Source organism: Panthera onca, chromosome C1, assembly GCF_046562875.1.
Source record: "Panthera onca isolate mPanOnc1 chromosome C1, mPanOnc1 haplotype 2, whole genome shotgun sequence".
Lineage (NCBI taxonomy): Eukaryota > Metazoa > Chordata > Mammalia > Carnivora > Felidae > Panthera > Panthera onca.
The window spans coordinates 1185834-1210288 of NC_138346.1; the positions used below are offsets into that span (position 1 = coordinate 1185834).

A 24455-nucleotide genomic window follows, 5' to 3' on the forward strand; every position below is an offset into this window, starting at 1 on the left:
GCCCAGGCTGCCGTCTGAGGCGCCAGCTCGCAGGGGGGCACAGGTGCCCGAGGGGGCTGCTCGGGTCGCCGTGGAAACACAGCCCCAGCGCTGATGTCCAGCTGCCTCCCACACAGGAGGTCTGGGGAGGCCACCCCTCGGGCCTCACCTTTCTCTTTGGAGCGATGGGATGCCACGGGGCCCTCCCCCAGGCTCGCAGGGAGGCCCGGATGCCACAGACACCGAGTGGCTGCTGGCATGAGGGTGGGGGGCGCCAGGAACCGGGTCCCCACCTCCAGGACAGCAGGGCGGGAGGTGGCCACACCCCGAGTGGCGAGTGGCGTGGCGGTGCCGACTGATTTTTCTCCAGGGCGGAGCCTGAAGGTGCCTTGGGCCCAAGAGGCGGAGTCAGCGTGACAGAAGGGAGGCCCCGGGCTGGGTGGTGACCAGGCCCCGCCTCCCCGCCCAAGGCTGCGGCGGTGACATTCCTAATTGTCGGTGACTGACTCAGCCTCACTTCAAAGGTCTGGGTCGGCCCCAGCCGTTTAACCTGCGGGACGGCCGCAGCCCCCGTCACTCTGGAATTCTGCTTCTCGGGGGAGCCGGCCCGCCCGAAGAGTGCTCCTCGCCCGGCCGGTGCCTCCCCCCGTCCCGTCCCGTCCGCACCCGCCCCGGCCATGGCCGTGCAGGTGCCCCTGTGGCACCACTACCTGCAGGCCATCCGCTCGCGGGGGGCACGGCGGGCGCAGGACTTCCAGCGCGCGGAGAACGTGCTGCTCACGGTGCTGGAGCACGTGCACCGCCAGGACCCCCGCTTCCTCGTGGACTACTCCCGTGACCTGGAGGCCTTCCAGTTCGCCCTGCGCACCTCGGAGGAGCCCCTGCACGTGGAGGTGCCCCTGCGGGCGGACGCGGACGCCCTGCTGATTGAGGAGGTGGGGGCCGCCGAGGCGGGCGACGGCCCTGCGCCCTGCCGCCTGGGTGTCTCCAGGGAAGGGGCCCGCCCGGAACGGCGGATGGCCGATGACGTCCTCAGCGTCTCCTCCGAGGGTGGCGCCGGGTGCCGCGGCCACATTGCGCCCAGCAAGGTCCTGCGCGTCCTCAAGGACCTTCTGGTGGCGGCCGTGGTGCACTGCAGACACCAGGGCCTCGTCACGCCAGGTAGCGGGCGGGACACACTGGGCACGCGCGTGTGCTGGGGTGTGTGTGTGCGTGCGTGTGCACAGACTCGCGGTGGCTCAGTGGGCGTCAGGGCACACGGGCTGGGGGATCCCGCTCCGAGGTCCTTTCTGGTTCCAAACACTTCTAAGAACGCGGGTCACCCATTTCCACGTTGCCTGATCTTCACATGGTGACTTTGGCGGTGACACGTTAACAGACGTTACTTGACGAACAGCTAGAAGCTAAGTCCGGGGCACGGGGTTTCCGGCTGACCTGCTTGATGACGGTCCCTGCCATAGTTCTGGGCAGGTGGTTCTGTTATCAGTTCCAGCTCAGCATGACGGGTGTCCCCGCTTCCGGCATCTGGTCACAGTGCCCGGAGCGGGAAGACTGCGCGGGTGTGTGTGTGCAGCAGGTGCAGGCCCAGGACAGCAGAGCTCCCTCCTGGGGGCCAGAGCAAATACATCGGGTCGTCCTGGCAGAGAAGTGGGGACGCAAACAGAAGTCCCGCTTCCCTTGGGAAGGAACAGGCCATGGCGGTGGCAGCCGCCTGGTCCTCGTGTCTGCCATAACGTCAGAGAACGGGGATGGACGGTCAGCCCGTCGCAGGGACAGTGGCCTGCCCCGGGCTGCTCAGAGAGGCTTCTGGATGGTCTCCCGACAGCAAGAGGGGCGACGTCCAACCCTGGCCCCTCTCCAGACCTGCCTGGTGACCCGGGCGGGTGGCCACCCTCTCAGCTGACGATAGATAGGGCCCTCCCAGGGCAGCTGGAACCTGTCATCAGGCCCCTTGGACATCTTCTCTGGTCATCTTCTGAAGCTTTCAATTACCGCAGGTGACTTGGCAGGGCCACTGCTGTCTTCTTCCATGATCTACGGTGGCCATGCCCACCTGGCCCTGTCACCTGCAGGCCGTCTGCCCCGCAGCTGGGATGGCCCAGCCCTGGGCCTTTCAGGCACACTCTGAGCTGCCACTCCCAGGTCCCCACCGTCCCCCGGCCTGGCCCGGCCGAGAAAGCAGAGGCGGCTGGGAGCCACGCCCAAGGGGCCGACCGAGCTGGGCACGCAGGGAAATTCCAAGCATTGCTCCCAAACACTTACCTTAAAAGGGAAGCAGGGCAACCCCAGGTGACCGGGTTCAGGCTGCCCGCACCTGGGAACAAACCGGTGAGACCGGGCTGGGGGCTGAGGCAGGGAGTGGCTGGGACAGGCCGCGGGTGTGGCTGGCCGCCCTCCAAGCCGCCTCCGTGGACAGAATGTGTGACCAATGGTAGGTAGGGAGATGAAGCCACCGGTAGTGGCTTTGGATGACAAGTGCCTCAAACCCTGAATTGGAAGGGGCCGGGGGTCACTGAGCTCCTTCTTTCCTGTAACCGATGGGGAAACTGAGGCCCATGTAGGCAATGGAGTGGTCCGGTGGCAGGGCCAGGACCTGGAATACCCCACAGGGGTTTGGGGGGAGGGGTCTGCATAAGGGGGCCCAGGCTCCTTCCTACAAGACCCCCACGCCGTGGGTGGGCCAAGGCATGCTGCGTGCCACTGTAGGACGTGAGGAGCCCCACCCCCCGTGCTCAGTCCCTGCAGAGACCTATTTTCAAGGCACATGTTGGGGGTTCCCTTTGGGACATGGCTCCCAGACGGTTGGTCCCCTGACCCCTGACCAGCACCCTCACTGGGCAGTGCTGGGGGAGGGAAGGAGGGACGTCTCCGAGTCTGGTGTTGGCTGGTGTTGGTAAGGGCCGGTGACAGGAGTGTCCCCCACACTGCTCAGCTCCCCTCCTCTCTCTGTGGTATTAATTTGTTTACTGGGGGGGAAGGGACAGCTGAGGAGGAAGGCCAGAGGGCCCCGGGTCATCCCCAAGTGTCTCTGCCTTGCCAGCCCCCAGCCCTGTCACCCTTGGAATGTCCCCTCCTGGGTGGTCTGGGGGCTCTGGGCTCTGGGTGTGGGTGCTGGGCTGAGTCTGAGGGGTGACGGGAGCGGGAAGCTTCTTTACTGGAATGCGCCATCTGGCGTGTGGCTCTGGGGACCCAGGGTGTGGAGTGGAAGCCAGGCGCGTCCACTGTCAGCCTTTGGATCCAGGCCCTCCTGGGCGCGGGGCACCAGGCACGCATCTCCTGACACCGGGCCTCTGGGGACACACATGTTAACCCCGAGCCGTCCCGGGTCTGGCCCTGTCCTTCACTTGCCCAGCCCCTTCCCAGAGGCGTGGGGCCCGTCTGAGATGAGGGTTCCAGGGCACGGCGGGCTGTTGCAGGTTCTCTGAACGCGGACAGCCTGGAGGAGAAGGAGTCCCACCTGTCCCTGCTCGTGTCTAGCGGCTGGCGAACAATCCGGTTCAACATCGTGCCCATGGTGTGGAGAAAGCTCGGGGTGCCGGCCCTGGAGAGGGCTCAGTGGATGCACGGGTTCCCTGAAGGAAGCTTGAAAAAGATCATCAGCCAAGAAGCGGCCCTGGTGCCAGCCAGTGCCCAGCACTGGAGGTTGGACACGCGTCCTGGGGTCTGTGGGGTCCTGGGGAGCCGGCGGGAAGGGGGCTGCCACCCCACTGTTCTTCCCACTCCGGGCAGGAAGGTCTGCGGGGACCCCCTCCCCCCGCCTCTGCCCCATAGGCTTCTGTGCCACGCTGACGTCCCTGGGATCTCTGGGGGACGTGGGGTCATCACTGCCCACCACCAGCTTCGCCCCTCTTGGAGCTGTGGGGAGGGTGGAGCCGTGCCCCCTGCCGCCCGAGCCGGGGGCCAGGGCGGGCTGTGAGGGGACACTCAGAGAAACGCAGAAGGCTCTGGACACCAGAGGCCGGGTGACTCACCCAGGGTCCCGCAGGTTCTGGGGACAGTCGGGAGGGGTGTCCACACAGTGAGGTGGGGGATGCGATCGCACCGGGAATTTGCTAGCATTTCCTGTCTCGGTGGCCCTTCCTCATTAGGACACTGTAGGTCCTCCCGGCAGGAGACCGCCACCTGTGGTGTCCCCGCCCCCCCCCCCCCCCCCCGGCCCCAGAGCCCCAGCAGCCCCTGTGGGGCCCCCAGTCTCCACCCCAGGAGTCTGCGAGCTGGGGGAGGTGCGGATGCCCCTTCCCCTCCCTCTCCAGCCGGCAAAGGGAGACCCCGAGTTGGTGTCCGTGAGCAGGAAAGACAGAGTAGGGGACGTGGGACAGAGGCTGAGCTCCCCTTGAGACCCCGAACCAAGGGCCGGGGACTGAGCCCCATCCAGCTCTGACAGGACTTAAACAGCAAGGCCGCTGTGGTTTGGCCAGGGTGATGCCCCACTGGCTCCCACGCCCGGGAATGCAGCCCGGGGCTGAAGTAAGCAGGGGTCGCTCTCACAGTTAATCCTTGGAAGTGGATGACATTCGTGGGGCTGGGCCGGGGTGATTGCAGCGGCATAGTCCCTGCCGTGGCCTGGACCATCCTGTGGGGCTCAAGACCTGATCCTGGGGAGGCCACGGCTGGGGGCTTTCCTTTCTGGGGATGCAGCGTGTCCCTGGATGGCTGGCCGGAGCCCCGATGCTGACCGAGTATGTGTGCTGTCCCGGCCCTCAGGGTCTCCACTGACTACCTGCTCACCAGGCTGCTCGGTGCGCTGGGCTCCCTCCCAGGCCACCGTCTGGACGGCCTCTCCATCCTGGACCGGGTCAACCACGAGAGCTGGCGCGACGGCGGCCAGAGCCCCGGCCTGACCTTCAGTCACCTGAAGGTGCGCATAGGGGGCTCGTGGGCACACTGGCCCCCGTGGCCGTGAATGTTACGTGCCGGGGGTCCCCACTCTGAGCCCTGTGCTGCTCACTGGCTGCTATGACATGGCTGGAGCCGTGTCCTCCTCGGCCCCTGTGACCGTCAGGGGCTGAGAAGAGCAAAGGAAGGCCAGGGCCGGGGCACAGGACCGGGAAAGGGAAGCGGGTGGGGTCTCTGCCTGGAGCGAGCCGCGGTGGGGTGCAGAGGCCTGCTGAGTGCTGCTCCATGATGGGAGCTGGGGGTTAACAGAGAGGTGGCCTGGCCTGCACAGGAGAGCCCGTCTGACCCGCTCCCCACCCTTGCAGGCCCTCATCCCACCCCCAAGGGGCCGGCAGCTTCTAAGAGGGCCCTTGGCGTCTGGCCCACTGTGGCTCCTGAGCCCCATAGTGAGCAGGGATGATGGGGGCTGGTGGGAGGGCACAACTGTGGCTGGGGAGGGGCCCTGGCTGGGGGGCCAGGACAATGCCACAGGCTCAGGCTGCTCTGTATAGCAGGAGTGCAGTCAGGGCTCAGGGCACGAGGGGAAGGGCCAGAGGAGGGGCAGAGCCTCAGAATCTCCTGAGAGGGGTCCTGGGCACCACGGATGGGAAGCCAGGGTGGGGCTCCAAGGTCCCTCCGAGCCTGGACTCAGTGGCAGTGCCTCGGGGAATTGGGGAGGTGGCAGGATGGGGACAACAAGTGGAGAGGGGCTGGGGCTCGCTCTGGGACCTCTGGGGGGAGGTATGGAGTGTGGGGGAGAGGTGCGGGGGGCAGGAGACTTCCAGGGGACAGCTTCGATAAGGGTGATGGGCTGCGGGTGGGCAGGAGTGGAGGTGGTGGGAAGGTGGTATGGGTCACAGGTGGGTGGGCAGGTGTGGGGGTGGAGGGAAGGTGGGGAGGGCCACAGGTGGGCAGGGGTGGGGGTAGAGGGAAGGCCAGGAGGGCTGCAGGTGGGCAGGGGTGGGAGTGGAGGGAAGTCTGGGAGGGCCGCAGGTGGCTGGGCAGGGGTGGGGGTGGAGGGAAGGCCAGGAGGGCTGCAGGTAGGCAGGGGTGGGGGTGGAGGGAAGGCCGGGAGGGCCACAAGTAGGTGGGCAGGGGTGGGGGTGGAGGGAAGGCCGGGAGGGCCGCAGGTAGGCAGGGGTGGGGGTGGAGGGAAGGCCGGGAGGGCCACAAGTAGGTGGGCAGGGGTGGGGGTGGAGGGAAGGCCAGGAGGGCCGCAGGTAGGCAGGGGTGGGGGTGGAGGGAAGGCCGGGAGGGCCACAAGTAGGTGGGCAAGGGTGGGGGTGGAGGGAAGGCCAGGAGGGCCACAAGTAGGTGGGCAGGTGGAGGGGTGGAGGGAAGGCCAAGAGGTCCTAAGGTGGGCAGGGGTGGGGTGGAGGGAAGGCCGGGAGGGCCGCAGGTGGCTGGGCAGGGGTGCGGGTGGAGGGAAGGCAGGGGAGGGCTGCAGGTGGCTGGGCAGGGGCGCGGGTGGAGGGAAGGCCGGGAGGGCCGCAGGTGGGCAGGGGTGCGGGTGGAGGGAAGGCCGGGAGGGCGGGGCTGGGCCGGACCGCGTACCCCGCCCCGCTGCAGACGGTGCTGCTGTGGGCGTCCACGCTCTTCCCGTCGCCGGAGGACTGGGCGGAGCTGCAGGGCGCCGTGTACCGGCTGCTGGTGGTGCTGCTCTGCTGCCTGGCCACCGGGAACCTGCCACACTTCGTCTACCCCAAGCGGAACCTGCTGAGCGACGCCGGCCTGGACCTCAACGCCCTGTACCAGCGCGTGGAGCGCTTCGCCAGCCAACCCGAGGCGTCCCTGCGCATCCACGTGACCCACCTGGGCCGCGGCCCCCCGCCGCGCATCGGCAACGGGGTCAAGGCCCTCCTGCAGCTGCCTGCCAGCGACCCTGCCTACTGGGCCACCGCCTACTTTGATGTCCTGCTGGACAAGGTGGGCATGGCAGGGGCGTCTCAGACGGGCCCGGGGTGACACGCGGGGACGGGGGGGGGGACCTGCTCCCCCGGGGGGGCAGGAGCTGAAGGAAGGCCGGCCGGGCCGGTCCTCGGGCCGGCAAGAGCCGGCCGGGGCAGACGTGACATCCGGTGGTCAGACAGGCCACGAGCGACCCTGCCCACTGGTGCCCCAGGGCCCCAGGGCAGCGTGTCCGAATGTGCCTCCATTGCCCGCCAGAACCACCCCCAAACCCAAGTGCGGTAAGTGCTCAAACCCCGCCTGCCTCCGCTGGACTCCGTTCCTCAGGAAGGGGTGTGGCCGTCCCTGGGCCTCACGGGGCCAGTTTCCTGCTGCATCCCGAGACTCGGGAGGCCCACGCCGTGTCCTCGGACTTTGCGTCCTGTGTACGACCTGGTGTTCAGGGGTCGCCTGGCTGTTCTGCCGACCGCACCTCCTTGAGTCTCCGAGGTTCTGCCGGCTCGCTAGGCCCTCCCCTCCCCTGCTCCCGCAGAGCCCGCTCCCGCTCCTCTCCCCCAGGGCCAACCCCCACCCTCACCCCAAAGAGCCAACCCGGTCTCCCTGCAGGACACGTGGGGCCCCGGGGGACGGCAGCAAGAGGGCTGGTGCGTGCCCCGTCCTCCACAAGCACCTGCTGGGCCTCCTCTGTGTCGGGCCCATCCGGGGACACCTGTGTGTGAGGAAGAGCCCCCCCCCCCCCCCGCCCCCGGGCGACAGGGCCCTGCGTGGGTCCACCTGTCAAGAGGACCGTGCAGGCAGAGACCCAGACGCAGGAAGTCCTGGTGGCCAAGGAGCACGTGTTGTCCCGCGCCGCGTCCCGGACCCTGCGACGGGCTCCGAGGTGCCTCTGTGACCCCTCTGTCCCCCGCCCCGTCTGCAGTTCCAGGTCTTCAACATCCAGGATGAGGACCGGATCTCGGCCATGCAGAGCGTCTTCCGGAAGACCAAGACCCTGGACGGCGAGGAGTGCTGAGCGGCCTTGCCTTTGCTCGGTCTTCACCGCCCACAGCCGGGCTGCATGGCCCTGCGGAGGACCCGGGACATTCAGAGAAGGGAATGGGCTTCACCCCGAGGCAGGTGACGGGCGGTAGAGACGCCCACCTCACACTGCCCGGGGGATGGCCTCCCGGGACGCTGGGAGCGCCGGGCAGCGGGTCCCCCGGAGCAGCTGCCTGGTCTCCCCAGGGCCTGGGACGAAGGCGCCTTGTATTTCACAAGACGCGTGTGGGTCTGTGTGATGTCATCAGACTCTCAGAGCCAAGCGTCTGCCCGAGACCTGGAGCTCGAGGGCTTGTCCCGACCTGAGTCCCATGCTCCTCCGTGGTGATGTAATACTAATATCTGATCTTGAATAAATTAATGCGCCAGGTAGGCTCGGCGGGGACGGCAGCTGCCGCTTTCTGTGTATCTACGTGGAGAATATTCCCCTGGAGACACGGAAGGAACCTGAAGCCAGCAGAGGGGACGCCTGTGGCTCCCTCTGCCAACAGGGGCTGGTCCCGCCGAGGTGGGGCATCTTCCGTCTTACGCAAGGTGGCATCTCCTGGCATCTGACGCCACCCCCCTTCTGTTCTCAGGGCTCCGTGTCCCCACCCGGCGCCCTCTCATCAGCCCACGACGGCCACCTGCAGGCCCTTCCCCACTGAGCTCTCACGTGACCTTCGTGTGCCCTCGCCTAGCAGACAGTGTCCACTCTCCGCTTTCTTTGCCTCTCAGTGCTATTTATGCCCCGGCGTCTGAGCCACAGCCCACACCCTGGCTCCTGTAGAGGGACCTGCAACCCCACGGCGATGCGTGTAGCGCCACCTTCCCCAAACCTCCTGCAAAGCAGCCCCCGGCCGAGTGCCAGAATCGCCACACGCAGAGGAGAGGAAGTGCCAGGGCCTTTGAAGGCTGTGTGATTCGGGACCTGAGCTGACACTAATACAGGGGGACACAAGATGCCATGAGAGTAGAGGCTGTCAGAGCACAGGACCTTGACGTTACAGAGAGGGAGGGAGGCAAACCATAAGAGACTCTTAAATCCTGAGAACAAACCGAGGGAGGATGGGGGGTCGGGGAGAAGGGAGAGTGGGTGATGGGCACTGAGGAGGGCACTTGCTGGGATGAGCACTGGGTGTTGTATGGAAACCGATTCGACGATAACTTATTTGAAAAAAACAAAGAAAAGAACACAGGACCTTGGTCCAATCCGATTCACAGTGGGGACAAAGTGTCCAGGCCCACCCTGCGGTCATTTCCTCAGTGTCTGAGTGTGTCTCAGGAGGCCTGTACTTGGAAGAACTAAGGGCCTCAATAGTGGGGAAGGCCAAAGGGAAAAGTTCAAAAACACATCTATTCTCATGGCCAAAACAGTCTAGCAAAACACACTGTCTCCCAGGGGCAATAGCAGAATGTAGCCATTACCCCGAAAGACCCGAATTCACCAGTATAACCTCAGCAAAAATCGGATGAATCAAAAACGCGACACTTAGGTATCAATCCAACAAAATATGCAAAATATCTGTATGAGGAAAATGACAAAACTCTGATGAACAAAATCAAAGAAGAGGTAAATAAATGGATGTTCCATGTTCATGGATAGGAAGACTCAAGGTCGTCAAGATGTCTGTTCTCCTCAACTCGATCTGTGAGTGCAAATTAAAACAACTGGCAGGAAACTCCACGTGCCGACGTTGGAACGTTGACAGCATCGAACGCTGGCGAGGACATGGAACGTCAGGAGCCGGGAGGGATGCAGGTTGATGGTTTCTTAGAAAACTAAACACTCTTTTACCGCCCGATCCAGCAATTGCACTCCTTGGTATTTACCCAAAGGAGCTGAAAACCCATGTTTGCCCAAAACCCTGTATACGAATTTTCACAGTGACTTCATTCGTAATTGCCAACACTTGGAAGCCACTCAGGTGTCCTTCAGTAGGTGATGGATGAACCGTGGTCCGTCCAGACAAGGGGAGATTACTCAGTGCTGAAAAGAACTGAGCCATCAACCCATGAAAAGTCAGGGGGGGACCTTCAATTATTGCTTACTACTTATTACGAAATGTAAGAAGCTAATTTGAGAAGGCTACATTCTGTATGATTCCAACTCTGACGTTCTGAAAAAGGTAAAATTATAGAGACAGTGGAAAGATCAGTGGTTGCCAGGGGGGAGGGATGACCAGGTGAGGCACAGAGGACTCTTAGGGCAGGGCAAATACTCCGCGTGGTACTAAACTGCTGGGTACATATCATGACGCGTCTGTCCAAACCCACAGAGTGCACAACACCAGGAGTGAGCCCTGATGAGAGTAAGGGGCTTGGGTGATGTTGACGTGTCTGCGTGGGTTCGTCACCTGTAACACATGGTCCCTCTGGTGGGGGCTGTTGGGGACGAGGAGGCTGTGCTTGTGTGGGGGCAGGGGGTTATGGGAAATCTGTACTTTCCTCTCCATTTGGCTGTGTGTCTACAAACTGCCCCTCAAAATAAAGTCTAAATAATCCAACGAATTGAGAATGTTCTCTCTCAGTCGGATCATGATGAATGACAGCAGATCCCTTTAACCGAACCAAGTTTTAGCCTGTAACCAAGGTGCTGTGCTGGGTGCTGAGTGTTACGGATTTAGGAGAACAGGACAGCACAGCCTGTGGCATGTGCTTCGTGGTGGCCGATCTGTGGAATGAGTTCTTTCCAGCCCCCGTCGGGTTGGGGGGGGGGGCGGTTAGAAACAATTGTGTTCACTCGGAAGAGGCAGGAAGTTATGTTTCCAGTCTTGCCCCAGGCTGAGGTTGACCTCCCTGCTTTGTGTCACAGTATAGGCCCCATGGACCTTTGTCATCTGGACTGGGCCTGTGGGGTATCTTGCTGGCTCACTATTTTGATGACATCATGCTAATAAGACCTGGGGAGCATTGACTGGCAAGTGTTTTGGATGCCTCGTAAGATGTGTTTACGCCAAAGGGTGGAAGAGAAATGGTAGAGTCTCAAGGGTCTGTCTTATAGCTGGCGATTTGAGAGGCTCGGGGGTCTGGGCATGCCAAGACATTGCCTCTAAGGAGTAGCGGAAGTTTTGATGCCTTGCCCCACCTCCTGTGATGAACAAGGACAATGCCAGGTGGCCCTCACCGATTTTGGAGATTGTGTGCATCTTACTTGGCATGTCCCTGTGTCAGGTCATGCAGAAGGCTCTGAGTGGGGCCGGGGCGACAGGTGAGCTCTTCATGCTGCAATATGACCACTGCCCTGAGGGTACCCCTGGGAGAAGGGGACACCACACGGCATCTCTGAGAGCTCTAACACGGGAGCAAGGGTGCGCCATCTGGAGCACAGAACCACTCACGGTTCAGAGCGCAGCGTCCGTCACGGTGCTGGGCCCCGGTGGAGAATGAGCCGCTGGCCACGAGACCCTAAGTGACTCTGGGACCTGAGCCGCCCACCACGAGCCACGTGTTACAGGGTCCTCACCGTGTAGCGAGGCAGGAGAAGGAAGTAAAAGGCGCAGATATCGGAAAAGAAGTAAAGCTGTCTTTTGCCTAGATACATTGCTCACCTACATAGAAAATCCAAAGGAATCCACAAAAAAAACCTTGTGAATTTGACAAGGTTAGAAGACAGGTTAATAGAGAAAAATCAACTGCACTTGCATACATTAAGAATAAACAATTGGACATAAAAGTTTTAAAATACCATTTACGGTAGTCAAAACTAACACACCCAGGAATATATCTAACGAAGGCTATGGAAGCCCTTGCACTGAAACATTGTGGAGTATAATTTAAGAGACCCAAATCAATGTTCATGGAAAGGAATTCATATTTTGATGATTTCCATTGTCTTTAACTTGATGCATAGATTTACTGCAATTCCTATCAAAATTCCAGGAAGCTATGCTGAAAAAATAGACAAGATGATTCCAAATTTACACGAAAATTCAAAGGATCTAGGAGAGGAAAAACAATCTTTCAAAAGAGAGAGCAGAATCGGAAGACTTGCACTAATTGGTTTCAAGACGCTTCACGAAGCTGCGTTACCGAAGGCGGTACGCGACAGGGAGGAGGCCGTGACACGGGAGAGAGGCCAGAAGCAGGTCTGCTCTGATGGTCAGTGGCAAAGCGGCCGCCCCAGTCAGGTGGGAAAAGGAGAGTCTGTTTAACAATCGTTGCTTGAACAACTGGCTGTCAGTGTGGAAAAAAAGCAAACCCTGGCTCTTTTCCACCCCATGCACAAAATTAACATAAAGTGCACCATGAACCCCTCCACACAAAAGCTGACACCACAAAGTTATCAGAAGAATCTTCCTATGAAGATATCAATGTCAGCAAAGGTGTCCTGGAGAGGTTCCCGACAGCACGGACCACGAGAGAAGCCGCAGGAGCTCGCCAAAGGAAAAGACCTGCCCTTCGGAAGACACGATTAAGAAAATGGAATGGTAAGCTGCGGGGAAGGAGAAAAGGCTCACCACTCTTCCGGCAGTATCCCGAATCTATAAAATAACGACCAATTTATGGTCAATAAAAATATGGTCAATATGGTCAATAAAAAAGAGGACAATCAAGGAATAGGAACAAATGCTTGAGCCGACAAGTCTCACAAGAAGACTCACACGTGGCCAGTCTGCATGTGAAAAGATGCTCGATATCATCGGTCATCGTCGAAAGGCAAATTAAAACCAAATCACGTGCGCTGTCACACCCACTAGACAAGAAGACAACACCAGACGTCGGTGAGGCTGTGGAGGCACTGGGACTCTCGGATTCTTCTGGTGAGGACGTAAAATGTTAAGAGCACTTCAGAGAGTTTTGTGGCATCTTATAAAGCTAAAGGGTTACAGTGGGACCCCACGATTCCCTCGTAGTTATTTTCCCAAGAGAAGTGAACACGTGTGTCTGCGCAAGGCCACGTGTAGGAAAGTCTGTCACAGCCTTATTCATAATAGTCCCCAACGGGAACGTCCCTTCACAGCAGATGATAAACAGATTGTGATCTATCCATACAAGGGAAAAGCACCAGCAAGGAAGACAGCGTCCCCGCGTCCCCACGGCAACACGCGTGACCATCAAGAGTGTTAAATGGAAGCAGCAGACACAATAGGGAATATGTCACGCAAACACCTACAAAGCTGGTCTGTGCTGACAGTCCGGTGGGGGCACTGACCGGCTGGGGGCACAGGGCACCTGCCACCGGATGGGGATTCCTTTCTCATCCCCATGTCTGCTGCAGGAAAAACCCAATCTGGACAGGGCTGCTGTCGGGACAAAGGCCACGTCTCCAAGGTGGCCCGCACGGCCCTGTCCAGCCTTCTCTGGAAGAGCCTCCCTCCGCCCACCTTCCACTTCCGGATTCAGACCCTCGGCCCCCTCAGCTCCCGTGTGCGTCTCTCCTGGTGTCCGTGAGCTCATGGGGCCGACGGCCTCCGGTCATCCCCGTGACCCCAGCGGCCTCCAGACGTCCCCCACGACCCCAGCGCACTCAGCCGTGCCGGCCGGCACCTGGGTGAGTGACGGGGGCCGAGCCAGGCCGACCCCTGCCCTACACAAGGTCACGGGCTGTGGGTGTCCGCCTCCGCTTGAGGCCCTCCTCCGGGGGCTCTTAGGACCCGTGAGGATGTGGAGGCACGGGTGCAGCTGTGATCGAGTAGAGCCGAGGCTGCGTGTTCCGGAAGTCTTAGGAGAAGCTAAGGGCGCCTGGGCAGAAACCCCAAGTAAGGGGGCAGTTAAGGGCCAGAGGGCCAGAGGGGGTCAAGCCAAGAACGGGGAGAGGCCGGGGTGCAGAGGCCACGCTCGGATATGCATCTGAGGCCCCCAGACTCTCAGCACATGTGGAGGCCCGTGTGCCTACGTCGTGACCTTCAGTCTTCCCAGGTCAAGTCCTGGCTGTGTGCTCCAGGCATGTTGGTGCCTTAATCTCTGTGACTCTGATCACAAGTCACGAGTAATCAGCCCTGTGGGTCATGGGGGTTGCCCTGGCGGTGTGGGGGGTGAGGTATCTTGCAGGTGCGAGATCTGGGGTAGGATGTATGGTGACAGGGCCCCTACACACTGTTCTCCAGCCCTGGGGAGGCCCTAGGCAAGGAACTTCCCCCAGGCAACCCCCATGAGGGCACAGTCAGGGGCCAGACTCTTCCCCGCCCACCCTACACACAGTGAGGACAGATGACCGACGATTCTTTATTGAGTGTCCACCTGCCAGGGGCCTGTGGGGGTTGCAGCTCATTTGGGAGGTGCCGTGGGTCCCGAGCCCACGTGGTCTGCTTCCAGGAGGTGCCACTCGAAAGGAGAAGGACTTCCTGGGGCCGGGACGGCAGCCTTCCTGCCCCCCAGGGGCCCTGACCGACTGCAGAGTCTGTTTGCTCCTGGTGCCTCCGGCCGGCCCCTCCGGGAGGGCGGGACACGGGCAGCCAGGTCACAGCTTGTTTCGGGAGCAGCGCTGCAGAGCCTCCTGTAGGGCCCGGATCACTCGGTCCACGTTCTCCCGGGTGGCGTTGCAGCCCAGCAGCCCGATGCGAAGCACCTGCAGGGGTGGGGGAGGGTCCGGGGCAGATGTGAGCCCCGCCCTGAGTGAGGTCTAGGCAGAGCCAGGTCCCCCCCCACCCCGGCACCGAGAGCTTCCCCCAGTTATACCGGGAGCCCCCCTCCCTCCCAGACCCAGGCTCTCTTCCCTCTGCACGCACAGAGCTCCAGAAGGAAGGTCAGGATGACGGTCAGTTACAGGTCACTCAGAATCCCCCACTCAGCGGGCACAGCCAGACCCAGGCCCGGCGCCTTCAGCCTGGTCTGCCCGCTCGGAGGGAAGGACATTCTGGGTGGAATCGGAGGGGCCACACCCCACAACCTCACCAGGCTGGGGCGAAAGGGGGCAGGAGAATTCATTCGCCCAGCTCCCCCTGCAAAACCCCTGGGGTTCAGAGAAGGATGTTCCCGGGTGGGTGCCCCTGCCGTCCCGGGGAACCGATGACCGCCGACCTCGGCCTGGGCCTGGCGCATGCGGCGCTCCATGTGGGGGCGGAGAATGTAACTTCCGTGGCAGGCGTGGCCGGCCCTCACCCCTGGCCACTCAGAGCAACAGCGGGCCCCTTACCTTCCCCATCGAGGGCCCAAGGCCGCCGGTGATCTCGATGTCAAAATGGTCCATGACATAGTTGACGATGTCCCTCCAGTCGTAGCCAGCGGGCACGGCCACCGCGGTGACAGTGGGCAGCCGGAGTGCCTGCGGGACAGGCCCAACTCAGCCTCCTCCACGACAGCCTACGGCCAGCCCTGGTCTCAGGCCCCAGAGGGGAGGGCGGAGATGGGGGAGGGCACGGAGGGAGGGAGAAGGGGCCCAAAGACACGGGGGTCACCATCTCTTCTGTTTCCTACTGAAACCTGGACTGGCTGGCTAGTCGAGCGGACCCTCCGCCCTCCACCCCCGCCTGGCTGGACTCTCGGGGCTCCGGTGGCCATGGGCGTCTTCCGGCTCAGAGATCGCCCATTACTTTAGGCGGGGAGGCTGTCGGGGACAGTGGGGTCACTGAGCTAAGCATCCTAAGATCAGAGGCCAGGCCACTGTGACCGTAAAAATGACCACCCAGGTGACCGCAGGAGTCTGTGTCCATTCAGAGGGGGCAGGGTAGGAGCTCTCCCCTCCCCCACACCCTCTGCCTCTCCCCTCTCTACCCTGCCCCTGCCCCTGCCCCCTGCCCTCTGCTCTCTGTCCCCGCCCCCTGCCCCCTGCCCTCTGCTCTCTGCCTTCCACCCCCCTGCCCCCTATCCCCCACCCCCTGCCCCTCCACCCCCTGTCCCCACCCCCTTCCACCTGCCCCCTGCCCCCCACCCCTTGTCCCCCACCTCCTGCCCCCTGCCCTCTGCTCTCTGCCCTCCACCCCTCTGCCCCCTGCCACCCACCCCCTGCTCCCCGCCCTCTGCCCCCTACCCCCTGTCCCCCACTGTCCCTGCCCCCTGCCCCCTGCCCTCTGCCCTCCTTACTGGATCCTTCACGAAGAGCTGCAGGCCTAGCCCCTGCAGGCGCCCATGCAGGTATGCCGTGACCTCCCGGTGCTGCCGCCAGCTATTCTCCAGGCCCTGGGAGGGGAGAGGACACCCAGTGGGCAGGGCAGGGGAGGGCAGGGTGGGGTCCCTCCTTCGGTGGCGAGAGAGGGGAAACTGTGTCTCATCCATAGTGGGGGGCAGCTTCAGACTACGGAGGGGCTCCTCTCCTAGCCTGGACTCTGATCCCCATAGAGACCCCTGAGTCCCCAGATTTGGGGCCCCGGTTCTGCCCCAGGGGCCAGACCTGGAGCCACCTCGGGGCAGTGGAAATAGTCTGGGCCTGGGGGAGCAAGTGGGGGGCCCAGCCGCGGGTTGGAGCCTTGTGGCTCCCGGAGGGTGTGAGGTGGGATCACCTTGCTGCAGGTGGGACGCTGGCCAGGGGAGAGAAAGGGGCTTCTGAGTCACACGCTGTCCTGTCTCCCGTCTTCCCCGTGCACGGACCCCACAATCCGCTGTCCTCACCCCTCTCAGCCACACGCCCCCATGGTGCACGGCCAGCCTGGGTGCCAGTGACCCCCCCCAGCTCACGGGACTCCTCAGCTCCTGCTGGCCGGGCCCTGGGGTGCCGGCTCCATGAGCAGGCACGGAAGGGCACACAAGGCCCACACAGCGTGCAGCCTCCTGGGGAGGCCGGCCACTCATGGCGCTCTTCCCGCCTCTGGGCTGCTGGCTGCAGGCTTCCCGGGAGACACCGGGATGACCCCAGCTATGCTGGGGGCAGTGTCTCCTGTCCTCTGTCCCGCAGGGCCCACACGCCTGTCCTCTGTCCCGCAGGGCCCACACACTCTGTGCCCCGAGAGTGTGGTCACTGCACCGGACAAAGACACTCTCCTGGTCACACCCACGTGTCCCCGCTTGGCCCCTGCCCCACCCCGGGAGCTGGAGGGGGCTGCGGGAAAGTGCTCTGTCCCCCCCCAGAACCCCTCTGCCCGCAGCCGGCCCTCCCACCCCTCTCCTCCTGCACGCAGCCCATCCTCTGCTGCCACGGCCCCTCTCTCTGCTGCTCCGTGGACCCATTCTTCCTTCGATGCAGGCCAGACCCACCCGGGAGACCGCCCGGCACTTAGAATCCCTCCCATCTGTGTCCTCAGAAGGGCTTGAGGGAGTCAGGAGAAGGGGCCTCTGGGAGGCCACCAGCCTCGGCACGGGGACTCCAGGGAGCTGAGAATGCTTCCCTAGGGGTCCTGCACCCGCCGAGTCCCTGCTCCACGCGGCTCTCCGCCCCACTCCCCTCACCTGTTCCGCTATGAGGGCCAGACTCTCTCTCAGGCTGTACAGGCTGACGACAGGGGTCGTGTGATGGTATCTGGAAGACAGGAGGGGACTTGGTCCAGTGTCACCGGGTGGGGGGTGGCCAGGCCCCCTGACAACGGGTCTAGCCACTTCCCAGGGGGCTGCTGTCTGGCTTGGGGGTACGGACTCAGCTGGAGAGGCAGCTGGGGCTGGGGAGAGCGAGGCTCAGGGCAGGGACACCGGCCCGATCGCCTAGGGCTGGCTCCCCACCCAGCCTGTCCTTCCCGAGAAGCTGCTGTGCCCACTGAGTAGGGCACACTTCCTGGTCCCCCAATCCCTGTGTGGATTACAGCGAAAGCGACTTCACAAGGAGCCCCTGGCTGAGCCCCTCTTTTTGAGAGGTGGGTAAGCCGAGGCCCAGGAATGGGAAGGTGTCGCAGGGCCAGGCCCAGAGCGTCCAGAGGTTCCCTGGGTCTGGGAGGACGGGGCCCGGGGCAAGGGTGGTAGGGGCTCTGCTGCTGGACCTGAGCTCCCAGGCCAGGGAGGGGTGGGGGAACCGAGTGGGGGCATCGATGGCCTGACTCTGGTGAGTCCTGCGGCTACAGCTGGGGCGTGGGCCCCGAACCCAGGGTGTAAAGCTGACTAGAAGCTGGGTGTAGAGAGAGGTCACCCCCACGCCCCGCCACCAGATATGGCCCTGGCCCCGGCCCTGCGGTCCTCACATCCTGGGCTTGCCGTCACAGCCCCAGATGTTGGCCAGCCACTTCATGTCCAGGTAGAAGGAGACGGGCTTCGTCTTCCGAGTGTAAATCTTATTTCTGGGAAGGAAGGAGCAGTGTGAGTGCCCGCCTGTCTGGCTGGAGCGCCTGGGGGTGGTCTCGTCAGGCTAGCCTGCTCCGGGGAAGCGAGCCAGAGGGGCAGGTGCCCCCAGGACCCCTGTGTTTGTGCTCAGGCCCAGGTAGGGTGTGTGTCTTCCCAGCCGCTGCACCTCGGGGGGCCAGGCATGGTTGGGGACCTCGGCTCCTCTCCTCCCAGGCCCCAGGAATGCAGCCGATCTTGAAGCTTTAAATACACCTGTTCTCCAGACGGGCGTGACAGACAGGGCCTCTACCCGAGCTCCATACTCAGACCACCAGCCGCTTCCTGGACCTTCCCGCAGGCAGTCAGACTTCCCACGACCACAGACGACCCTTGACCCCACCCGAGACTGTCTCGGTGCCGCATCCCTGGGTCCTCCCCCATCCCGGCCTGGCCTGGCTCAGGGGCTGGACACTGGGGACCGGGGGCACCGGGGCTGCTGGACAAAGGTGGTCCACACCCGCCCTGTCGAGCAGCTCGTGCGTCAGCTCCTGGGCGCTGAGCCAAGGGTGGAGGCATGGGAGGCAGGCACTGGACCCCCAGTCCTTGGCTTGAGGCTGGGGAACTTCCAGAATGCCAGGCCCTGCACCCTCACACACAAGCCCAGGCTCCAAGAGGAGAATCTTCTGGAGGCCAGACTGGCCAGGCCACCAGCCTCACACCGGGACCTCACCGTGCCCTGGCTACCCCCCGCCCTACGAACTCAGAGCTTGGGCACATCTGTCCAGGGTGGGCACCTGTCCAGGGTGGGTGGTGGACAGTCCAGAGGTGTCTCTGAGCACAGCCCCTGAGCCCTCCCTCTCTTGCTCTGACCTCCCGCTTCAGGGGCCTTCCGGCCTCACTGCACATCCACCTTAGGTCAGGGGCCCAGGAGTCACCCACTTGGCCTTGTCACTGAAGGAGATGAGCGAGGTCCCTGGAGGCGAGTTCAGGACCTTCTGGGAGCCAGAGTACAAAATGTCAATGCCTGTGGAGAGGAGGGGCGTGTGTTCCTGGGGGCCAAGCTCCGCCCCGGGTGGGATCATCGCGGGGGTGGGGAGGGTGCCCACCGGAGGGTGCCCACCCAGACCAGACCCCAGCAAGTCGAACAGAAGTTTTGGGCAACCTGGGGACCTGCAGCACAAGTGCTGTGTGAAGCAGGCTGGACGGTCTTGTAGGAGTGAGACCCTGACCTATGCGACGTGACGCCCTCTCCACATAGATGGAGTGACATTGCAGGCCACCCGCCTACGGTCGGCTCGGGTGGAGGAACCCACGCGTGGCGTCAGTGTTGTGAGCGAGCGTGTGGCAGAACACAGGACGAAACAGGTGTTCTTGCCACATCAGGCGGCCGCTGAACTGTCGCGAAAACCGACAAGGTCACCGCCTGAGATTTACGCTCTAGGTGGCTGTGAAGGGTCTCGGCAAAGCACAGGGTTCACGTCTACCGCCTTGCAGGCCCTGCAGCCGGGGCCCGAGGGAGCTGTGTGCACACGTCCCCAGCAGCCTTGTCTGTGCAGGAGCGCCCTCTGCAGTTTGCTCCTGAAAGCGTAAACCCAGAAGGAGCCCAGAGGCCGGCTGACAGGAGAAGGGTGAGCCTGGCCTATTCGCGTAAATTCAATCCTGCGAACTGAAACTGACGGGTAAAGGCCTCGAACGCCCCGAGCGGCGTTGGCCGACACTTCCCTGAGGTCCACACCCTCCACTGAGGACGGGGAGGCAGGGACAGGGACGGTGCGGAGGGCGTCCCGGGTTCCAACCCTGGCTTCTCGGGGCTGCACTGTCACCTGGGATCTGGGCTGGAGCCTCCTCCCTGGCACCACGGGGACCGCCAGCCCGGGAGGCGCAGTGTGGGCATTCCGGGGACAGCCCTGTCCCCTCCCCGGGCCCTTCCTTTCGGAGCAAGGCTCTGAGGGTCAGCCCAGAAATCTCCCCTTTGACGGCCCAGAGCGCCCTGGTAAGAAAAGATTCTGGAAGAAGCTTGCCGGATGGAGTGGGGGAGGGGTGGCTGTGGCCAGGCCCCACCCCCTGTGGATCGGGACTTTCTTCTGGGAGGAAACGCTGGGCCCGGAAGGCTTCTCCAGGCTGGCCAGCAAGGCGACCCTGGAAACAGTGCTCGTTGTGTGTGACAGGCCGGTGGGGACCCTGAGGCCCGGCCTGACTGACAGGGGCCCTGACACTTCTGCCCCCCAGCCCTGAGGGGCTCTGAGTGCGTCTCCAGACGCTGGGGGAGCTTCCCCGCCTGTTCCCCGCAACGGAGCCGCAGAGACGCTGGGGTATTGACCAGTCCATGGGCAGGTCCTGCCTCGGCGAGGAGACGAGCGTCCCCTGGGGTCCTAATCCGACGGGTGCGCTGCCCGCGGGCTTGCAGGCACTGCCTCAGGAGTCTTCCCCCCCAGGGCCCTCTGCACCCTCCGGGCAGTGGCGGGGAGGGTGGCCGGGTGCAGGGGACACGCCTTACCTTGCTGGTCCATGTAGATGGGGGTCCCGCACAGGGATGCCACCGAGTCCACCAGGAGCAGGCAGTTGTACCTGGGGGCACAGGGCAGGACAGTGAGGCAGGAGAGGCTTCCTGGAGGGGCCGTGAAAGCCCGCACGGAAGCGTGGAGGAATTTTGGCCTCCCCCAGGGCGCCTCCTGCTGGAGGTTGAGACCTGCTGTGGACGGGCGTTGACACCCGCCCCTCGGCCCGCCCTGGTTCCCACACAGAGCCCGTCCTGGGGGTCTGGGAGTCGCGAGGGCCCGCCCCGGCGGCGTGAGGTCCTGGGGGCGGCTGGGGCTCTGCGCACTCAGGCCCACAGGCCCGCGTGGGGCCCAGGGCTCAGGGACTGGTCCCTCTGGCAACAGCACGCTGGCCGTGTATCCAGAGCCCAGAGGGGACAGAGTCCAGAAACAGCTGAGCTGGAAACTTTGAGTCTCTTCCACCTCCACACTTTCTTAGGAAACGAGAGAGGCATGGGGCCGCCTGGCTGGCCCAGGCAGTAGGACATGTGGCTCTTAATCTCAGGGTCATGCGTTTGAGTCCCACGTTGGGCACCGAGATGACTTAAAAAATTCTTTTGAAGCATAAAGAGTATCCCACGCTGGGCATGGAGGGGACAGGGGGATGTCCTGAGGGTCCCAGGCCAGGCTTGGTTTACTGGACAAGACCCCGGGGGACGGGCTGTCCTGGCAGGGTGAGCCTGCCTGGCTGTGGAGAGCTCCCTCCTCCCATCCTGCGGTCAGCTCTCCAGAGCTGAATCCCACTCGACTACACCCGAGGTCCAGGTCCGGCCCGCCCCTTGCTGGTGCGGAGGCTGGAGGAGGGTAGTGGAGGTGGGAGCACCTGGTCCTGCCCTCAGCTGGGTGGAGCCCACCCAGACTCAGTGCGGAGCGAGGAGGACCCCGGGACCGACTGCATCTCACTGTGCGTGACGCAGATGGGGGGAGCCGGGTCTCCCCTGCTGCCCCCTGGCCCGGAGGGGCCTGCCTGCACCCCCACGCCCAGCCGGACTCTGAGACGTGCTTGACTCCGCCCCCCGGCACCGCCCCCTGGGCCAGGCTCACCTGTGGCAGAGCTCCCCGTAGCCGTCGAGGGGCTGCAGAACGCCACTGGAGGACTCCCCCTGGGTCAGGAACAGCAGCACCGGCTTGTGCTGGGCCAGGGCCTGAGTGGGACGGATGTGCCAGCTGTGGGCACAGCCAGAGGGGGTGGGCGCCTCCCCGTGGGCCCCCCAGCCCCTCCCAGAAGGACTTTCCCTGGCGAGGGCAGGGCAGGATCTGCCCCCCTAACACTCTTTTCCTCCCCGTGGATGGGACAGATCTGGGCGGCGGAAACTCGATGGGCCTCAGGTGCTGAGCCCGCGTCTGGGCTCTGGGAGGTGGGCTGGTTCTGGGAGGAGAAGGACTTTCCCCCCCGAGACAGAGCTGGAATGGGCCCAGCCTCCTCCTGCCTTGTCCTGTTGGGGCCCGGTGAGGTCAGCTGAGTCCCCAGGGTCTTGGCTGGTTGGGACGGACCTTTCCCGACGGGGAGGGCTGGCATCCTGAGTGTCAGGGCATCCTGCTCCCACCTCCTGCCTTCAGCCCCTCTCGCCCAGCCCACGGAACCGGGCTCCTGACTCAGTTTCCCTGCCAGGCAGCCTCCCTATCAGGCTTCCCACCAGCCCCTAAGTACTGGAACGATCCTCCTGTGCACGGTCACCTGCTCCGGGGAGAGCTGAGGGTCAGCCCCAGTCTCCCAGCCCGAGCCCCCTCGGCCAGCCGGCCTCCTCCCCTCCCTAGGGCCAATGTGCCCCACCCTACCTCTTCCAACTCTTGCAGAGTGTAGTGGTTTCCAGGGTCCTTGATCATTGGGTGCACTCGGGCTCCTGGGGGCGGGGGCAGCGTGAGAGGTAAGCACCCTCCACCCCAGTGCGGAGACCGGGGGTCTGTGCTGACCGCCCCGGCCCGCGGCCGCAGGGAAGAGGAAGCGGGGTGTGCTCAGGGAGCTGAGGCTCCGGGGGTGCGCGGGATGAGAGCGACCAGGCCCAGCTCCTTTGCGCCCGCCTCGGGCTAACCTCCCTGAGCCCAGCCGGGCTCCTCCCTCGGCCAGTAGACAAGCATTTGTACAAGGCCTGGTGGGTGGGCCGCGCCTCAGCAGCGTGCGGTGATGGGCCGATAGAGCAATGGATGGACGAGTGAGGCTCTGGGAGGCAGGCCTTCGTCCCGCTCTCCCTCTCGGGCCCCTGCGCCCCCCTGCACAGCGGCTCCAAAGTCGGTGTAGAAGGAAGGAGGCCGTGGGACCACCGGGCCTCAGGGGGGAGCCCAAGGCGGGGGTGTGGGGGGGGCCAAGAAGGGTCTCGCCCGGGGTGCGCAGGGGTCAGGCAGGGCCTCTGGAACGGGGGAGCCCGTGAGGTCCACTAGAGGCCCCGGCCTCTGCCCGACGCCGCCTCCCCTTGAAAACCGTCGTGTGAACCGAAGGGGACGGGTGAGGGGTGGGGGGCTGTCCATTAACCAGGACCGAATGCGGCCGTGTGTGGAGCTGACCGTGCAGGATGTTCCCAAAGGCCACGATCAATCATTAAACCCGCTGCACACTCCTGCTCTTGATTTCGGTCTCTCTTCAGAAAGTTTTACTCTGGAAGTGAACACCTGGTCGGTGCCTCTGTTTACCTGGCCGCTCCTGAGAGGCGGCTGTTCCTGAGACCCTGGGCGGGGGTGTCAGCCTCCAGAACCCTGTCCTGTCACAGAGCAGAGGTGAAGCCCGGGGACCCTGGGGAGCTGCGGGGGCTGTCTCGGGTTTGTGCGGAAACCTGAGGCTTGCCCACGTGCTCTGGAAGCAGCTGTCCTCAAGCTCTGGGCGACTGGGAGACGGGGGTCTCTCGGGCACCCCGGCGCCCGCTCGGAGGAGGCAGCAGCGGGCCTGGCGGGGGTGGGTGCGTGAAGGGGACGAGCACTTACCCGCGGAGGGGCCACGGTTGGCGCCTGGGGCGTGTGGGGTGGGTCTGCCGGGCGGGAGGCGGGTGGGGGGCCTTGGGGAAGGATGGCTCGAGGGCCCACACCCCGCCCTCTGCCCCGTCTCTTACCGATGCGCTCCCCGATGTCCGCAGCCCGCTGCCCCCAGATGCCATTGACCCCGACCAGGAAGGGGTCCCCTGGCTCCAAGATGTTGAACAGGGCGGCCTCCAGGGCGCAGTGCCCCGAGCCACTGATGGCCAGGGTGAGGGGGTTCTTGGTCTGGAACACGTACTGGATGCCTTGCTTGATATCGTCCATTATCTGGGGGCCGAGGGCACGCAGGTCAGACCCTACGCCTCCGCCCTCTCCCCCCTGAGGAGGACACTCAGGACACCCACTGCCACCACCTACGTGGCCCTACCTGGAACATCTCTTTGTGCATGTGCCCAATCATCTGCTGCCCCCCGGCCACCAGGACACGCGGAGCCAGGTTAGAAGGGCCCGGCCCCAGCAGCAGCCGGTTAGGGATGAACAGGGGCCTGAGCAGGGCCTCCGGAGGGGCCACCAGCAGCTGGCGGGTGGCCATGGTCCGTGCCCAACCGGCCACCTGGGGCCCCAGGGTCGCACTGGCCCTGGCCAGCGCTCGGAACATTTCCCTGCTGGCCTCGAGCCGGTGTCCGGAGGCCGGTCGATGGGCTCCCCCGCTGCACCGTCTCTGCCTTTCGTTGTTTGTCGCTGTTACCTGACCCCTTATCGACACTTCTCCTGCATGTCAGGGCCTGACAGCCAGGGTGTTGAACCCTCGGTCGGGGGAGGATCCTTCAGGGTCCGGTCAATGAAAAACAGAGTTTGGCAAGCTGCCCTCTGCCCTCCGGCCCCTCCCAGCTCCTCAGCGGTCGGATGCCCGGCCCCAGCCAAGGGCATCCTGCTGGGCTCAGGGGTCCCCCGAGTTTTTCTTAAAGGACCAGAGAGCGGATATTCCAGACTTGGCAGGACTTCCAGGCTGTGCTGCGGCCACTCAGTCCTGCTGTGGCCGTGCAAAAGTGGCTAGAGTGGTGTTGCTGTGTGCCAATAAAACTTTATTTACAAATACGAATCGTGGGCCAGATTTGGCCCAGGGACCACAGTTTGCTGACCTAAGGGAAAGGCTTAATTTGGAAAATA

General features: G+C 63.5%; 2 protein-coding genes across 2 annotated transcripts; one reads left to right on the forward strand and one right to left on the reverse strand.

Moving 5' to 3' along the window:
- Nucleotides 1-510: 510 nt before the first annotated feature.
- On the forward strand, nucleotides 511-8190 carry MAB21L4 (mab-21 like 4). Its single transcript, XM_078450634.2, has 5 exons — nucleotides 511-1140; nucleotides 3396-3621; nucleotides 4684-4837; nucleotides 6424-6780; nucleotides 7682-8190. The coding sequence occupies exons 1-5, from the start codon at nucleotides 657-659 to the stop codon at nucleotides 7772-7774; spliced, it is 1314 nt and encodes a 437-aa protein (XP_078306760.1). The 5' UTR covers nucleotides 511-656; the 3' UTR covers nucleotides 7775-8190.
- A 5743-nt stretch (nucleotides 8191-13933) lies between these two features.
- On the reverse strand, nucleotides 13934-24071 carry AGXT (alanine--glyoxylate aminotransferase). The gene is made up of 11 exons (XM_078450635.2): nucleotides 23713-24071; nucleotides 23420-23612; nucleotides 22158-22222; nucleotides 21423-21523; nucleotides 20339-20409; nucleotides 18781-18865; nucleotides 17763-17858; nucleotides 17044-17113; nucleotides 15745-15840; nucleotides 14858-14986; nucleotides 13934-14290 (listed from the first exon to the last, which is right to left on the reverse strand). Exons 1-11 carry the CDS (start codon nucleotides 23941-23943, stop codon nucleotides 14183-14185), a joined length of 1245 nt encoding a protein of 414 aa, XP_078306761.1. The 5' UTR covers nucleotides 23944-24071; the 3' UTR covers nucleotides 13934-14182.
- Between the last annotated feature and the right edge of the window lie 384 nt (nucleotides 24072-24455).

Excerpts from the sequence above, each read along its gene's own strand:
- AGXT (XM_078450635.2), bottom strand. The coding sequence starts at position 23,943 with ATGTTCCGAGCGCTGGCCAGGGCCAGTGCGACCCTGGGGCCCCAGGTG. Across the intron at positions 21,524-22,157 it reads CTCTGCAAGAGTTGGAAGAG|GCCCTGGCCCAGCACAAGCC; the intron begins GTAGGGTGGGGC and ends CGTCCCACTCAG. Across the intron at positions 17,859-18,780 it reads TCCTTCAGTGACAAGGCCAA|AAATAAGATTTACACTCGGA; the intron begins GTGGGTGACTCC and ends CTTCCTTCCCAG.
- MAB21L4 (XM_078450634.2), top strand. The coding sequence starts at position 657 with ATGGCCGTGCAGGTGCCCCTGTGGCACCACTACCTGCAGGCCATCCGC. Across the intron at positions 3,622-4,683 it reads GCCAGTGCCCAGCACTGGAG|GGTCTCCACTGACTACCTGC; the intron begins GTTGGACACGCG and ends CCCGGCCCTCAG. Across the intron at positions 6,781-7,681 it reads TTGATGTCCTGCTGGACAAG|TTCCAGGTCTTCAACATCCA; the intron begins GTGGGCATGGCA and ends CCCCGTCTGCAG.